Source organism: Cynocephalus volans, chromosome 16 (genome assembly GCF_027409185.1).
Source record: "Cynocephalus volans isolate mCynVol1 chromosome 16, mCynVol1.pri, whole genome shotgun sequence".
Classification (NCBI taxonomy): Eukaryota; Metazoa; Chordata; class Mammalia; order Dermoptera; family Cynocephalidae; genus Cynocephalus; species Cynocephalus volans.
In genome coordinates, this window is record NC_084475.1 from 5,556,262 (window position 1) to 5,574,310 (window position 18,049).

General features: G+C 33.6%; 1 protein-coding gene across 5 annotated transcripts in view; it reads left to right on the forward strand.

Annotated features, from left to right (window-relative positions):
• The window catches only part of CDC27 (cell division cycle 27), a 64,447-nt gene that overhangs the window by 21,465 nt on the left and 24,933 nt on the right, over positions 1-18,049 (forward strand). For 4 of the 5 annotated variants that reach the window (XM_063080575.1, XM_063080576.1, XM_063080577.1 and 1 more), the window contains exons 3-8: positions 2,787-2,934; positions 5,037-5,162; positions 12,847-12,944; positions 13,790-13,944; positions 14,047-14,258; positions 15,343-15,457. In XM_063080575.1, coding sequence (XP_062936645.1) covers positions 2,787-2,934; positions 5,037-5,162; positions 12,847-12,944; positions 13,790-13,944; positions 14,047-14,258; positions 15,343-15,457 — 854 coding nt within the window. The remainder of the gene's footprint in view (positions 1-2,786; positions 2,935-5,036; positions 5,163-12,846; positions 12,945-13,789; positions 13,945-14,046; positions 14,259-15,342; positions 15,458-18,049) is intronic. The other variant, XM_063080579.1, reaches the window with a different exon arrangement.

Sequence of the window (18,049 nt, forward strand, 5' to 3'; positions counted from 1 at the left end):
TTTAATCCATATGCCATACTGCCAATAGTTGATTTAAGAACTTAAAAGATAATCAAAATGAAACATGTATTACAAATCATAGATTCCATAGCTTCTGTGCCGTTCAATACACACAACATCAGAGTTCATGACAGGGCAGCCAGCAGAGTAGTCTAACCTCTAAGGAGTTCACTATGATATTTGTAGAGTTTATCAAGGATGGGTAGTGAACACTCAGCTCAATACATTTTAAATCTTGTTAAAACTGGTCCATTTTAGAAAAGGCTGCTCATTTAGATTATAAATCAGCATGAAAAAGAAGTGTCTGTTTGGTTTAAAAGCATTGAGGGACTAATTCACCTTCCTATTTGATGGAATTATAGCTAAAGGATGCAAGGTTAAACCCCCCTTAATTATTTTTGACCTATATTCAGAGGAGCTTGATATTGTTCTGCAACTTCTTGTTTGTTTTTTCACTTATCGATGTATTCTAGAAATCTTTCTTTGTCAGTCTTTTTAACAACATTGGAGTGTTACATCATATGGATGTACTATAATTTAACTAGTGCATGATTGATTTCTCAGTATTACTTTTAAGAGTGACTTTAGGCAGTCAATGCTCACTTTATTTATAAATACAAAATATATTATGGACCTTATAATTCCCGTTCCTATATTTTAATTAAGTTTCTAAGTAAAGGATGATAAGTAAATGGCATGCAAGCATCTATAACTCTTCCTAGTTCCTTTTATTTTGATCTCTGCACACTTACTAGCTAGGTCATGATCAGCCTCAGAATTTTTCTGAATTTGGCATATTAGGCAGCCACTATCAGTTAATTGGAGTTACTGTTCCAGATGAAATCTATTTGTTGGTCCTATTCAGTATGCACACTCCATTTTTTTTAGATTTATTGTAGCTGTTTACTGTTGATTCACTAGTTGTGTTTTAGGTTCTATTATCTTTTCAGCTGTCAAGTTAATTGTGGGGAGAAACCACCCATGTCTGTCACAACTTTTCAGGTTGTTCTGGGTTTACTTCATTATCTTACCATGTCATTATTTTTAAGTTTTGCCTATACCACCAATCCATATTCCCATTTGAACATATAATTTTTCAGTTATTATTCAAAAAAATAATTGTTGTATGACACTAAAATCACACACACACAAGGAATAGTTGATATCTTTATGTTCCTAGGGAATTTTGCTATAGTGAAAATGGACCTACACATAATCAAGTGTTTATAAACAAAACATTTGATAGAGCTTTACTGTGACTGGAAATTAAACTAGCTTGTGGGAGTAATTGTTTATTGGTCTAATCAATAGTTTTTAAAAACTTAACTTATAAGACGACAAGAAGCTAGGCTTTAACAAAATCTGCAAGTAATCACACTTTCTAACTTATATGAATTACCACTTGTTGCTCAGTGAAATGAATAATTTGTTCCCACTGCAGTAGAGCGCCCCATTCATTGTGTTGCACTGGCAGCACTAGTACTACTTCACATCTCACTAACACACATGGGCCAGAATCTATCATTCACTGTATATTAATTTTTACAGTAAGGTTTTATGAGAAATCATAGGATGGACCAGAGAAGAAGAGTTCTGTTGGTTTTTGCTTGCACATATCTATAACAAAAAACTTTCAAGAATAAAATTTCAAATTACTTTTTTGTCCTAAATCTTGGAATGAAGTTAACTTTTCAGGAAGGTGTGGCAAGTTTGTCTTGCACTTTAGAACAGTGGTTCTCAAACCTGAAAACCTGAAGGGTTTGTTAACAAAGATTGCTGCTAGTCCCACTCCAGAATTACTAATTTAGTGAGTCTGAGGTGGAGTACAAGAATTTCCATTTCTATCAAGTTTCCAAATCATGCTGATGCTCGTACAGGGACCATACTTTAAGAATCACTGGCTTAGAAGGTCCTTCAGCCTGCTGGGATTATTATATGACCCATTTTGAGAACATATTTGTGGTTTTCCCTCTTTCTTTCAATTCCTTTTTTTGTTGCCTCTATAGATTCTCATCTGGATTGGTTGGAAGTTTCTGAGGATAGAAGTGAAGTGATGGTTAGTTTGGGAGATATAGAGTAAATAAAGGGAAAAAAAGCCCCATTTCATTAACTAAGGAAGGAGGTATTTTCTAATCTAATGAATAGGGGATATATTGATTAATAACTCAGCTCTTGCCATTGGAGAGCAATTTAATTATTGTTACTGTCCAAGTGTGTCAGCTGAATTTTCAAATGGTATTTGTGGATATTTACAATTTAGGATTTATTTTTATCTTAAATTGTCTTGAATATAATTTAGTGTATATCTGTGGTTAGAGAGAAATGTTTTTTTTTTCAATCTATTCTTTTTTTCATATGTAGAAATTATTTCAGATTGGTAATTAGGTTTATTTACCCTCAGTTTTCCTCTCTAATGAAATTTGACTTCTGTCCTCCCAAAGAGTCTATTAGAAATATATTACCTAAAGACAAGATGCTTTACTTCTAGTCTGTTTAAGGGTAGGGGTGTTTGGGTCTGTTTGCTTTTCTGAAGGATTTACAGAGAATATCATGATTCTCTTCGTTGTATTATTTCCTTGGTTCCTTGTAGAGAGAAGGTAATCAGGAGCTGGGAACTAACTTCCATCAGCAAAATATTTTTCCATAATTCAAATTTGAATTAAGTGATTGTTTTGTATTAAATAGCATGCCTAATTTTTTGTTGCTAAACTTGTTTATTGCCAGATAAACTGATTACCATTCAATATACTGAACAGTAGCCGATTTTTTTTAATGTCTGTTTGTAGTACACTCAGAAGAAGCCTTGTTTTTACTGGCAACCTGTTATTACCGCTCAGGAAAGGCATATAAAGCATATAGACTCTTGAAAGGACACAGTTGTACTACGCCGCAGTGTAAATACCTGCTTGCAAAATGTTGTGTTGATCTCAGCAAGTAAGTTTTTATAATCTTTTCCAGTTAATTTTGTTCTACTTTACACTATAGAATTTTGGATGAAAGTCTTTTGACAGATTAAACTCTGATTGACTCCCTTTCTTCCCTCTTTTGGGTAGAGATTTGTCTATTTCAGTAACATTTGAAATGTTTATACCATTGCCTATGGTGTTATTTTTGTTATGGAGAGATTTCATTTTTATGGTAATAAATAATAGAATTTAACTCTTACTAATTCTTATGAGTTTCTAAAATGATTACAAATATTGTTTCCTTTTCTTTCCTTTCAATGTTAGACCAATTTGAATAAGGCTGAAAACCTGCCAGTTCACTTGAGAGTAAGGCTCCCTTGTGTCTAGGTGGTTGTGTAGTTTCCTTTCAAGATCATTTTATTTGGGAACTACTACTTACCCCTTTGAAGCAAGGGGACAGATTCAGAAGAGCACTTCTTTTACACATAAATGTTAAACCAAGTCAGCTGTGCCTATTCCAAATCTGGAGGCAGAGATACAGATATTTTCTGTTAAGCTCTTTTCTGTGCTGTAAGAGATGGAATAATGGTAGAAGTGACTTAACAGTTAGATATTTATAGAAGTATGTGTACTTAGTTCGTAGGTTTACAGTGGGAGGATACAAACAAGTCTCATAAAGTCACCATAGACAGATGAGTAACTATATTATCTATCCAGTGACTAATTGATGATTTTTTAATTAAAGCTAGCTAAAATATCTATAAGATTTATGAGACAAAAAAGAAAACAAACAAAAAAGATTTCTGAGGCATTTGTTATTGAATTATTTTTAAATCCAAAGATTCTAATGTTAAATTCTTACTTTCTTATTTAACTTGCTAGTTTCTTCAGCGAATTCTTCCGTTGACATTCTTATCCCACTTATAAATAATTATGTTTTTAAAGTTTCACTGACAGTAAGGGAACTTTAGATATCACCTTTTGTGTTCAGAATATGCTGTGTAAACTTACTTGAGAATTTTCACATGATGATTTTGATGGTTTTTAATCAAAAAACTTTAAAACTCAAACCACTACAAGTTCTGATGTGCTAAAAATATGTAGTGAAATCAGCCAAATTTTTTTCATGTGAGGAATGTGTATGATTTTCTATATCAAGAATACATAATTGAAAAATAAAAAGAAATGAAGTGGTAGTCAGGTTTCATTTATAAACGTTACAATGACTGAGGCCATTAAGTATGTATTTTTTAATTAAAATATGTTAGTCTTATTTAATTTGCTTTCAAATTACTATTTCAAAGAATTATAGAAGAAGAGCCAGCATATTTGTTAATGAAGAGTCATGTATATTTTCCCCGAAGTATGAGGCTACTTCAGAAAGTTCTTGGAAAAATAAAAATTAAAGGACAATACAAATCTTTTTTTTTAAGTTGCTGGCCAGTATTGGGTCCTGAACCCTTAGACTTTGGTGTTATAACAACGTGCTATAACCAACTGAGCTACCTGGCCAGCCCCAATAATAAGAATCTGTCGATAGGGCCAGCCCGTGCCTCACTTGGGAGAGAGTGGTGCTGATAACACCAGCCCGTGCCTCACGTGGGAGAGTGTGGTGCTGATAACACCAAGGCCACAGGTTCAGATCCCTATATAGGGATGGCCAGTTAGCTCACTTGGGAGAGCGTGGTGCTGACAACACCAAATCAAGGTTTAAAATCCCCTTACTGGTCATTTTTTTAAAAAAATCTTTCCATGAACTTTTTTTTTCCTCTTTCTGTTCTTTTTTTTTTTTTTCTTCCTATTTCCATGAACTTTTTGAAGTACCCTCATGTAGTGGTCATCTTCTATTTCCTTTGACACAAGTAATGAAAATGTTGCTTGAACTAAATTTGTACATACAGAGACTAAATTTAAGTGGTTCTAAAGGCAAAACTGAAATTTTCAGATAAATTTCTAGCCTAGCCTCCAAAATGATTCTAGATACATATTTGGTGATATTTTTAAAGTACCAAAAACTTTTTACTTTATCTGTCTACATAGTTTTACATACATTGGTAATGAAGGATGTCTTTACATGACAAGCTTTTTGTATTTTTTTTTTTTTTAAATGTGAAAATTTGTATTTTAAAGGCTTGCAGAAGGGGAACAGATCTTATCTGGAGGAGTGTTTAATAAGCAGAAAAGCCATGATGATATTGTTACTGAGTTTGGTGATTCAGCTTGCTTTACTCTTTCATTGTTGGGACATGTATATTGGTAAGTACGAATGATTCAGACTACCAGAATAGTGTTTCCTATATGAGAATGCTTTGTAGTTTAAAAAATCCTATGTTGAGCTTTCTTTATCAAATAGCATTTAGCTGAGTAGTACACAATCTTCTGATTCCATGACCTTGTTAAACCTGTAAAAAATAGTAGAGTATCACTACCCATTTTTGACTCTCCACTTAGCCTTCATGATAATAGCTGCAGCAGCACTGCTTAACAATTGAGTGAACGTAATGTTAGTATTTTTTACCTTGGGTGAATAGAGTATCTTTATGTGATCCATTGAGGAAGAAGAAGAAAAGAATGAAATTTGTTTTCTCTAATATTAAATATCACTGCTAAGGGCCAGCCTGTGGCTTACTTGGGAGAGTGTGATGCTGATAACACCAAGGCCACGGGTTCAGATCCCTATATAGGGATGGCTGCTTAGCTCACTTGGGAGAGCGTGGTACTGACAACACCAAGTCAAGGGTTAAGATCCCCTTACCGGTCATCTTTAAAAAAAAATAATAAATAAATAAAATCACTGCTACTCTTTAGAAAGAGGTTCGAAGGCAAGTTTCAGAAATAAAGAATAAAAGCTCTCATCTTGTATGTCAATGATTTTGAGGTGTGTCACAAGAAATTTCTTACAATGGTAGTTGAAATAATAGTGATTTTGCAAATAATTTTTAAATTTATTTAATTTTTTTTTTTTTTTTTTAAAGATGACCGGTAAGGGGATCTTAACCCTTGACTTCGTGTTATCAGCACCACACTCTCCCGAGTGAGCCACAGGCCGGCCCCGAAATTAATTTTTTAAAAAGTTAAGTGATAGTCCAGAGTTATCACAGTAATAACATTGTTCTCACTCATTTTCATTCTGAAATACTTTTGGAGTTGGAGAGTAAAGGATGGAGATATAATTAAGATAACAGGAATTGTTCATAACTGCCACAAGAGAGCTTTTCATGTGTAAATGTCATCTGTTGTATATCATGAGGGAAGTGATTGAGGATGATTGTCTAAAGAACCAGGGTAGCTTCTTTCAGGGTAAATTGAGGCTAGTTTGAAGAGTGGTTTCAAAAAAATAACCCTGAAAATGTCTTTTCAGATAGAATAAATTATTTGGCTGAATTTTGATAAAGATCAGTTTATCAGTTTGTCTACCACATTTTCAGATGTGGTAGAGCCATTGACACTATTAGATAGATCTAGCTATTGATACTACTCTTGATAGCAGGAGTGAGTAAAGATATAATATCAATATCTTCATTTATCTTAAGAAAAAAACTAGGAGTAATGAATTTAGTTCATGCACCAAAATTCCTCTTGTCATTTATTCAAGAAACTTTGACATCTGTTCCCTATTATAGCTAGAAACAGTACTTGGCACCATGAATATAAAGATAAATAATTCACAGTCCCCACCCTCAAAAGTTTATAATAGAGTAGGAGGAGAGAAGCAGTAAACAGAAGTTTGTAAGTTTTTATTATCACAATAAAGTGCTGTGATCAAATTTGAGCAGTACTTTGTTCAAATGAGAGAATAATCACTTCTACCTGGTTAAGAAGAGGAGTAAGATGGTACCTAGGAAAGACTTGATAGAAAAGTAAAATTTGACATCATCTCATACCTATAGAGTGACTTCCAAAGGAAAGTAGATGTTCAAGGACTATAAATTATTTGAGAGGACTGATTAAAAAAAAAAACTAGAGGGTGGGGGATTTATGAAAGAAGTTGTCAAAATTTTAATAAGGGGGGAATGTTGTAGAAATATTAATCCTTAAAGAGCACCATATACTTTTACATTTAGAAGATTAACTAAAATGAAGTATAAATATTATTCCTTAGTTAAAAGAGTTGGGTTAGATGATAAAAAGCCATATATGGACAGGAAATTCTCTAAATACTTGGAAATGAAATAACACTTTTAAATAATTTGTAGGTCAAAGAGGAAGTTTCATAGGAAATCTTAAAAATATATTGAACTGAATGAAAAGGATAATACAGCATACAAGTACTAAAAAATGTGATGTAGTTAAAGCTATCTTAGATGGAAATGTATAGCACTAAATGTTTATGTTATAATAGTACAGTCTCAAATCAGTAATGTGAGCTTCTACCAGAAGAAACTAGAAAAAGGAGAGCAAAATAAACCCAAGCAAACAGAAAGAAGGAAATAATGAAGAGTAGAAATCATTGAAACTGAAAACAGTAGAGAAAAAAAATCACTGAAATCCAAAGCTGGTCCTTAGATAAAATTGATAAAACTACCAAAACTAGCCCAAAAAAGAGAGAGACATAGAGGACACAAATTACTTATATTAGGAGTGAAAGAGGAAATATCACTACTTATCCTAAAGATATTATACTGAAAACTCAGAAAAACTCTATGTACATGAATTTGACAACTTAGATGAAATGGACCAATTCCTCAAAAACACATATTACCACAACTTATACCCATGAAATAGAAATCTAAACTAGATAATCTGAATAATCTTAAAATTATGAAAAAAATTTTAACTTATAGTTAAAATCCTTCCCAAATTCTATACAATCCAGAAAATAGAACAAGAAGAAATATTCCCCAACTCATTTTATGAAGCCGGCATTACCTGGATTCCAGAACCAAAAACTGTACAAGAAAACTATAAATCAGGCCGGCCCGTGGTTCACTCAGTAGAGTGCGGTGCTGATAACACCAAGGCCACGGGTTCGGATCCTATATAGGGATGGCCGGTTTGCTCACTGGCTGAGCGTGGTGCTGACAACACCAAGCCAAGGGTTGAGATCCCCTTACCGGTCATCTTTTAAAAAAAAAAAAGAAAAGAAAAAGAAAACTATAAATCAATATCTCTTTTGAACATAGATACAAAAATCCTCAACAAAATATTGGCAAATCAATGAATCTAGTGATATATAAAAACAATCATACAGTTTCTCAAAAAAATTAAAAATAGAATTATTATATGATCCAGTAATTCCACTTCTGGATACATACTCAAAGGAATTGAAAACAGGGTCTTGAATGGTCAATTGATTTTTGACAAAGGTGAGAAACAATTCACTGGAGAGTGATATCCTTTTCAATAAATGATGGTGCTGGTACAGTTGGACAAACATAGGCAAAGAAACCTCAACCTAAACCTCACATTTTATTAAAAATTTAACTGAAATGCATCATGGGTCTAAATGTAAAACTTTTAGAAGAAAATATAGTAGAAAATCTTTATGACCTAGGGTAAGACATTTACACATGAAAAGCTCTTTTGTGTGTCATTCTTAAGACATGACACACAAAAAAAGACACTATGTAAAAGAAAAAATTGATAAATTGGTCTTTATCAAATTAAAACTCTTTGCTTTGTGGAAGACAATGGTGAAAATTCAAGCTGCAGACAAGGAGAAAATACTTGCAAGTCACATAAACAACAGAAATTTATCTAGAATGTATAAAAAACTCAGTAATAAAAGAGTTTCATTAGAAAATGTCCAAAACACTTGAATGGACATTTAACCAAAGAAGATATGTGGATGGTAAATAAGCAGGTAAAAAGATGTACCAAATCATTAGCAATTAGTGAAAGGAAAGGCAAGTAAAAACCACCATTAGATACTACTACACACCTGTTAGAATGGCTGAAATAAAAACTACTGACAATACCAAGTGCTGGTGAGGATGCAGGGCAGCAGGGTCCCACATACATTGCTGGTGGGAATGTAAAATGATACTTGTACATGAGTGTTCATAGCAGCTTTATTTGTAAAAGCCCAAAACTGGAAACAACCCAAATTCAGTGGGTGAATGGATAAACAAACTACTCTATACAGTGGACTACTACTCAACAATAAAGAGGAACAAACTGTTGTTATAATAACTTGGATGGATTTCAAGGGCATTAAGGCAAGTGAAAATAGCCAATTTCAAAAACTTACATACTATATGATTCTATTTATATAACATTATTGATATGACAGACAAAACCATAGTGATGGGGTACAGATCAGTGGTTCTCAGAAGCTAAGGTCAGAAGTTAAGGTCAGAATGTGACTATAAAGGGGTAGTTGAAGGAGTGGAGTTTCTTTGAGATATTGAAATCATTCTAATTGTGGGGAGTGGTTACACAAATCTGTAAATGTGAACAAATTTTATAAAACTATGCACACAAATGAGTGCATGTAAAAACTGCTAAAATCCAAATAAGATCAATGGTTTAGTTCACAGTATTATATTAATGTCATTTTCCCAGTTTTGATAATTGTATTACAATTATGTAAGATATTATTATTGGGGGAAGCTAGGTGTAGGGTATGTGGGAGCTCTGTACTATTTTTGTGAGTCAAATTATTATTATTATTATTATTTTTTTTTTTTTAAAGATGACCGGTAAGGGGATCTTAACCCTTGACTTGGTGTTGTCAGCACCACACTCAGCCAGTGAGCGAACCGGCCATCCGTATATGGGATCCGAACCCGGGGCCTTGGTGTTATCAGCACCACACTCTCCCGAGTGAGCCACGGGCCGGCCCATGAGTCAAATTATTTTAAAATAAAGCTTAAAAGAAAATAAAGTGTTAAAATCACAAAAATGCTATGTATTTATTATTATTATTAAATAAAATTATTAATAAAGTTTTTGAAAGTACATTTGAATCAGGTCCTGAGGAAGGTATGTGTTGTATGTTTGTGGGTGTGTATACACATATACACATACACACTCTACAGTAAGGCAGTACAGTACTAATCATGAAGAAGGAAATTGTTCCCTCCTTCTTTAGAGGAATATGGATGGGTTATTTTTATTCATCATGAAGATTAAAAGGTTGAGTATCCAAAGTGGAGCAACCCTGCCCCCAAACTGGCTTTTCATTTGAACCATCATATGCCTGTCTTGTAACCAGAATTACACCCACTAATCTAGATACATACATGTTGTGGTTTTGTAGCTAAGGCATGTTAGGTTTTCTGTTCTCACTCCAGTATTTTGATAGCCATTTTATTGCCTTTTTGTCTACTATAGCACATGAGACTTCTGTGTTTAGGACACAACTGAACTAAATCTGATTTCTAAATTATTTCTTCCCATCTAAATAATTTTTTTATCCCCATTATTTGAAAAACTCCTTGCTGGTTTTATGTACAGCCTCTCAATTTTAGTAAAAAATTCCATCTAAATTTCGAGCACCTAAGCAGTTTAGTTTTCTTAAATCTTTGTCCCCTTTTATCTCTCTATTGAATAATTGAAGATTGACTCTCCCAGGCTAGATTGTTATAATTCCATACCTGGTTTCATCCCCAATTAGCTCTTACATCATTTATACATATATCTATATCTATCCGTTATGCGTATCTAATCTTTTAGCAGAAACTAATTTTGTTTTAAATTTCTTCTGTATTATAGTCTTAATCTGATCATGGCTCATTATAAAAATCAGCCTTGCCAGCGTTTCAAAAGTTTGAGATATTTTTCCTTTTGCTAATGTAAAAAGAAAATACAATGGTTAAGTAATACCAGAAAAGGAGCTTTTCATCACAAAGGATCACCTCTTACATTTCCAAAATACTTTCCCCTGAATAGATTGTTTTATCTTTGCTTAAATCAATGTTTGTCTATCACTTTTCTGGCTATTTAAATAAATTATACAGCCAACTCAATGCAACTTTTAAAAATTAAAAAATGTTTTATGTTACATTGCACAAGCAAAGCAAGTGGGTGGGGCTACTTGAAAACAGGAAAGACGTAATATAAAAATGAGAAATATTAATTCTCTGTCCTCAGAAATCTTATAATCAATTGCAAGAGAATGAATGAAAAGATAAATTAGGCAGACTATGGTTAGTACTGTAAGAGAGGAAGGGGTTATATATAGCATGAATTGAAGAGATAAAGAGAAACAGAAGACATTAATTAGGAATCTGTTGATCGTTTAGGTGAGAAGCACTAAGGATCCTAACAGTGAAAATGAAGAGGGAACTTTAAGTCAGATAAAATGAAAGTACGTAAAAGTACAGTTTTATTACTGATTGGTTATGAAAGTCGGGGAAGAAGAATGAGTCGATTTCTGTAGGATTTTTGAGTCTGTGAGTTCATAGGGAATACTTGTGCTCTTAACACACACACAGAAATAAGAACAGATTTGAGAGAAAAGATGAACTTGATTTTAAACATACTAAGCTTTAGATAAGGAAGAGCAATAGTAGGTTTGAAGTCAGGAGAGTAGATTAAGCTGTCATCTCTATAGAAGGGATTCTCATCAGAGGAGATTTTATAATCTTCTGAGGACTGATGACAGAAGGAATGGCATTATTTAGGAATTACAAGAAGAAAATATAGAAAAAATGGTAACCAGAACTGTTTGAACCTTAGGATAATCCTCAAACGTTGAGATTTCACTACATTTTCCTTTTCCTATCCTTATGTTAAAATTCCCTAAGCATTGATTTGCGTCTTTTCCACCCTATTATTTTCAGAAAATGGCTTTGTTATGCCTTTTCTTTGTTTTCTATTTTTATGTTACCCCTCTATCCCTGGTAGGTGATTAAATAAGTCTTGTGACTAGTATTTTTACTTTAAGAAATTTTGTCTAAATCATGTTAGATACATACTTTGACAAAACTTATTCACATTTTCCAAAAGTCTGCTGTGCCTGCTTCCTTCTTTGTCTGCGTGTTTATTGGCTTACATTAGGCGAGTGTGGGAAACTAGATATCTTTCAACTGGTGGTACTTTCTGAGCTTTATCATATCATTTATTCTAGTTTGTATTCACTTGAAAATTTGGAAGTGAGGCAAACTATATCTAGTTCCTCAAGGGGATATTCTTTACAGGTCTTCAAGATTACACTGACAGTTGGCACATAACAGGTTATGAGTTTTAGCTGATAATTTCACCTGAGTGTTCCTTTGAAAATCCTGGTTACATGCCATCTAATGCTTTATAAAACCTTTGGATTCTGGAAGAATTGCTATGTTTTAATTTTTTGCCATTTGATTTTGAAGCATTTGAACCTCAGATGAGGTGATTTGTATTTTTTTTACCTGACAGTGCCCATGAGTCTTACTAACCATTAACCCCTTCCTCCATCTGTTTCAAAGCCAGGGAGGCAGCAGTGCTGTTGTGATAGTTGCCAGATCATTTCAAGTATATATGTTCCCAGGGATATTGTCCAGATTCCAAATATAAGCCATTGTCTACACTTGGTTTATAAAGAAACATAAATTTTCATTTTCATTAAGAGCTACCACCTCTATCTTGTTAAAAAAATCTAATTATTTAATCATGCTATGTTTAAAGCATTGAAGTCACTTTCAAAATTACCATTAGGATGTTATATTGAAAATTAAGAATAAGACTGAAGTGTTTGGATGTTTTCCATAGCTCCCTCGGTAAATCTAGTATCTGACAGGAAATTAAAAGTAATGATAATATTCAAGAAGGCAATGGTAATTTTGTTAGCATTTCTTTCAGTTCATGTTCTATCTGCTTTCACCTAACTTTTGATTTGAACTGTTCTAAATAGTATAGATTAGAAGATGGTAAGAATGAGAAATTGATAATTTAGACAAGCATCAAGAGTGCTTTCAGAACTTACATAAGATTTACCTAATTTTCTATACCGAAAATTTCTTTATAATAAATGTTTTAGAGTTTATAGCTTGTTCCATCTGTTTGTTTCTCTCCACAGCAAAACAGATCGTCTTGCCAAAGGATCAGAATGTTACCAAAAGAGCCTTAGTTTAAATCCTTTCCTCTGGTCTCCCTTTGAATCACTATGTGAAATAGGTAGGTTTGTGGAAATGGCAGGAGGAGGGTTCCCCATTTTCTCTTCTTTTTTTTCCCCCTGCTTGATTTTTGGAGAGCAATATAAACCATCTATCCACAAGAAAAATGTAGTGCAAAGCTAAGGACTGTTAAAATTGAGAATATGAAATGTTAGAATCGTATGTTTCAGTAATAATGTGACCTTTCATTACTTTATCCAAAAGATTAAATTCAGTAGTCTCTTCTGTTTAGCCAATCTACCTTAAATATCTTGTGTTCTCTAGAATGGGTTGTATTGTGTGTATAACAGTAGCCAAAATTGCTTTCTGGATAAGTAATTAATACAGTTTCTAAAGAAATTAAAAAAATACCTAAAGCAGAAACTATTATAGGAATAAGACCTGGACAATAGAGAGTATGTCTCAGAGTATATGCTCTAGGATGCATAAGGGACCATTTTGAAACATTGTTGTTTTCTATATACACGAAAGTGCTTCAGCCTTTACTGTAGTATCTACTGGTTTTCAATTTTCTAATCTCACCCCCAACCTTGAGAAAAAAGAGATATAATTGCTTTCTGCTTTAAAACAAACACAGAAATCTGCATTTTCCTGGTTTATTATGTTTAAAATTAGTTTCCTTGCAGTTTAGTTTATTTACTAAATTTGCAGCTTTATCTTAGGGGTAAACTTTATTACCAGTTGGTAGATGGACTTTTGGCAGGTAAATATGATTAGCAGAAATGGACAGGAGAATTTAAAAACTCTGGATAAGGCTTATTTCCACTGGTTTATGCATACTTGAGAAAAAATTTATCCTTCATTTCTTCAGAGGCAAATATCTTTTTTTTTTTTTTGTCTTCATAGGTGAAAAGCCAGATCCTGACCAAACATTTAAATTAACATCTTTACAAAACTTTAGCAACTGTCTGCCCAACTCTTGCACAACACTAGTATCTAATCATAGTTTATCTCACAGACAGCCTGAGACAGTTCTTACTGAAACACCCCAGGACACAATTGTAAGTGTATCATATTCTAGTGTTTAAAATATTATAAAAACTAAAAAGAATGATCTGAGCTAAATGTATCGTAAATCACATGGTAGAAATTTTCTGTTTCAGGAATTGAACAGACTGAATTTAGAATCTTCCAATTCAAAGTACTCCTTGAATATAGATTCCTCAGTGTCTTACATTGATTCAGCTGTAATTTCACCAGATACTGTCCCTCTTGGAACAGGAACTTCCATATTATCTAAACAGGTTCAAAATAAACCAAAAACTGGTCGAAGTTTACTAGGAGGACCAACTGCTCTTAGCCCACTAACACCAAGGTAAGTCGAGCAAAAGATACTTTAAAATGTGGTATAATACTAAATGATCTTATAATAATAATTGTTATATTTTTAATAATATAAATATTATTAATTTTATTAATATATAACAATTATATAATACGTAATACAATAATTATAATATCCAGGGGTACTTCAAAAAGTTCACGGAAAAACCAAAATTAAAAGATAATACGAACCTTTCTGTGAACTTTTTGAAGACCCCTCATATAATATATAATATAGTATTATTAGTAACATAAATTAGTATGAACAGCAGTTTCCTAAGTCACTATGGGAATGGGGCATTCTGTTTTCATAAAATGAAGTAAAAGAAATATAGCACATGTGATAAAAATTTAATACTAAAGATTGGAGAAATTTTAAAAACTTTTGCATATGCCTTAAGTAGCTAGTGTATGCCTTAAAAGATACTGTCTTTATGGTTGTGTGTGCATGTGTAACACTGAACCCCTTGAAATGTTGGTATGCTTGTGATAATTAGAACAACACTGATTACTATGTGCTGTTTTCCAGCACATGGAGGAAATATTGACATCTATCAATATGAAATATTTTGTCAAAATTATTAAGAGTATATGTATATATAAATATAGGAACCCAGTCCAGAAGATACATATGCAAATGTATCAAAATAAAAAATTATATGCTGGAACACTCTATGAATGGGGTCCTGGGGCAAGGGAACTACTAAAATAGCATGACCATGAGATTACAACTCTAGAGACATTTCCTCTGTAATTATGTGAAATCCCATAAATTCCAATAATTTGAAGTAATTCGATCATTTGGATTTTAGCTTTTATAAAGCCACTCTTTATTTCTACTCTCCTGAGATCAGTAGTTGTCACTCAATTTTAGTTCCTTGTTTTTTTTTATATTTTAGTTATTGTGGGTGGAATAGTCTACATTCACAGCTTATTTTTAATCTGCCCCTCAGATCCTCATTGCCCCCAAGACTGATTTGCCATTCTCTTCCTTTTAGACCTTCTAATTTAAGTATACTGCTGCTTTATATATGCCTTGATGACTTTTTGACACCTTGATTTCAACCTCTTCTCAGTTTTGGGATTTTGCCATTAGAAACCCCAAGTCCTGGAGATGGATCCTATTTACAAAACTACACTAATACACCTTCTGTAATTGACGTGCCATCCACCGGAGCCCCTTCAAAAAAGGTATTTTCCTTGAAAGATAGAGTTTTGGTATTGATTTAAGCAACTTGTTTAAAATTCCAATCTGTTAAAGGTAATTTCAGACAGAATCTAACTTCATATAATTGCTTTTGCCTTAGAGTTGTTGATCTAAATGTGAAAGAATGATCATTGTCATAATCTCCTGGTTACATTGAAACACAAAGCTGTTTGCTCTTTTGGCCAAGTAAGATTATAACTCTCAAGTCTAGTTTATTTCAGCATATAGTTAAATACATATATTCCTATTTTTACTTTTTTTTTTTTACAACATTAAGTGTATTTCTATTACCTTGAATATAAATGACAGAAATTATGTCTCCCATAGCTTTTATTTGTCCCACCACTTATGTATGTATGTATGTATGTGTGTGTGTGTGTGTGTGTGTGTGTATTTTTTTTTTTTTTTTTTGGTCTTTTTGTGACTGGCTGCACCGCGCTCAGCCAGTGAGTGCACCGGCCATCCTTATATAGGATCCGAACCCGCAGCGGGAGCACTGCTGCGCTCGCAGCGCTGCACTCTCCTGAGTGTGCCACGGGGTCGGCCCTATATATATATTTTTTAATAGCACTAATAATTTCAAAAAATTTGTTCAGGTAAAGCCAGATATATCTGATAATAAGATTTTTGTTTATGGTAGATCCTCATAGATATATAGCAAAATAAAAATATTTGACAGTATCCTTATAGTAAATATTGCAACAAGTTTCATGAGGCTCTTTTTGTAATGTTCTTTCATATAAGTATACGGTAATAGAGGACAAAGTGCCATTTGTTTAAAGCATATTTGTGGCACAGAAGCTGGCTGGTTAGCTCAGTTGGTTAGAGTGTGGAGTTATAACACCAAGGTCGAGGTTCAGATCCCAATACTGGCCAGCTACCCAAAAAAAAAAAAAAAAAAAGATAATCCCTGGCTGGGCCTAACAGTGTTCAACGTATTTGCAGCACAGGTTATCTTCTGTGAGAATTAAATTAGGTTATACATTTAAATGCCTATTGTCATGCTTGATAGATATTCCAGAAATGGAAGCTAAATAAGGTATAGTAATATGTGAATAACAGTTGTAGCCCTTTACCTTCCTAGAAACATGTTTCTTCTTGTTGTTTTTCATTCTTTTACTCCTGTCCTTGGAGTCTGCAAAAGTTATTCTATAATAGCTGCTTAGTGAGTGATAATAGGAACTATAAGAGTAGTGAAAAGGGACTGCAAAGTAGTTCACGTATGGATTGTTTTAAATCTGATTTTTGAAAGTTGGAAACTACCTGCTGTTTTATTGTTATGGGAGTGAAATATAATTGTGGAAATTAATTTAGTACAGTTATAAAGAAGGCATAATAGAATGGTAGTTTGCATGCCAAGTGAAGTAGGCCAAAACCAGAAGAGATAGCAACCAAGGACAAGTTAGGCAGTGAACAGGTATGTGATTTCAATGCCCAAATAATAAAAACCACTTGCTGTCTCATCCTCTTCTGCCTTGTTGGTTCTCTTTTTACCCTATTAGAAGATGTTCTTCTTTCTTTTTTTTTTTTTTTTTTAAAGATGACCGGTAAGGGGATCTTAACCCTTGACTTGGTGTTGTGAGCACCACGCTCAGCCAGTGAGCGAACCGGCCATCCGTATATGGGATCCGAACCCGGGGCCTTGGTGTTCTCAGCACCGCACTCTCCCGAGTGAGCCACGGGCCGGCCCAGAAGATGTTCTTCTTTCCCTATTAGAAGACATTCCCAGAAATGTTATACATACAGGTCTCAAATGTTATACATACAGCAGTATCAACTAAAAATATCAAGGCAAATAGTAAGTGCAGTACATCGTTCTCTAATAAATAAGAAAGGGCCAGAATTTGCTTCAAGTTTTGTCCCTTGGGTGAATGTATAGGTCCCAATTTGGGGAAGGAGAAAGAAGGATTATGAAGGCTTTTTTGAGGTGGTGGTAGATTAAGTGAAAATATTCAGTGGATAGTTAGTCATAGAGGAAATAATATGGCCTGGTGATTGAAATAAAAGTTGAAGGTATTGAAATGGCCCAACTCTCGTAGGAAAAGAGAGTAACTACGGAACACAGAGTATACCTAACTTAAAACCCATGGAAGGGAGAGGGATCGGCATATAAAGTGGTAGGACATATAATCAAGATAGTGTACTATTTTGGAAGTTATATAACTTTCAAAAATGAGGGATGATCAATTAAACTGAATGCAGGAAAGCCAAAATTAAGGTTTTCATGTCTGGTGAGAAAGTGATTATTAGTGATTATTTGTAATGTGCAGTTTGAAAATTATGTACAAGATATCAGTGTAAGGGCCAGCCCATGGCTCACTTGGGAGAGCGTGGTGCTGACAACACCAAGGGCACGGGTTCAGATCCCTATATAGGGATGGCCGGTTAGCTCACTTGGGAGAGCGTGGTGCTGACAACACCAAGTCAAGGGTTAAGATCCCCTTACCAGTCATCTTTTTAATTAAAAAAAATTTATCAGTGTAACAATAAGTTTTGAAAAAAATTATCTGGTGGTTAAAAAAATTCCATCGATGCAATAGTCATAAATCACTTTATGAAGAAGCTTGGTGGTGAAA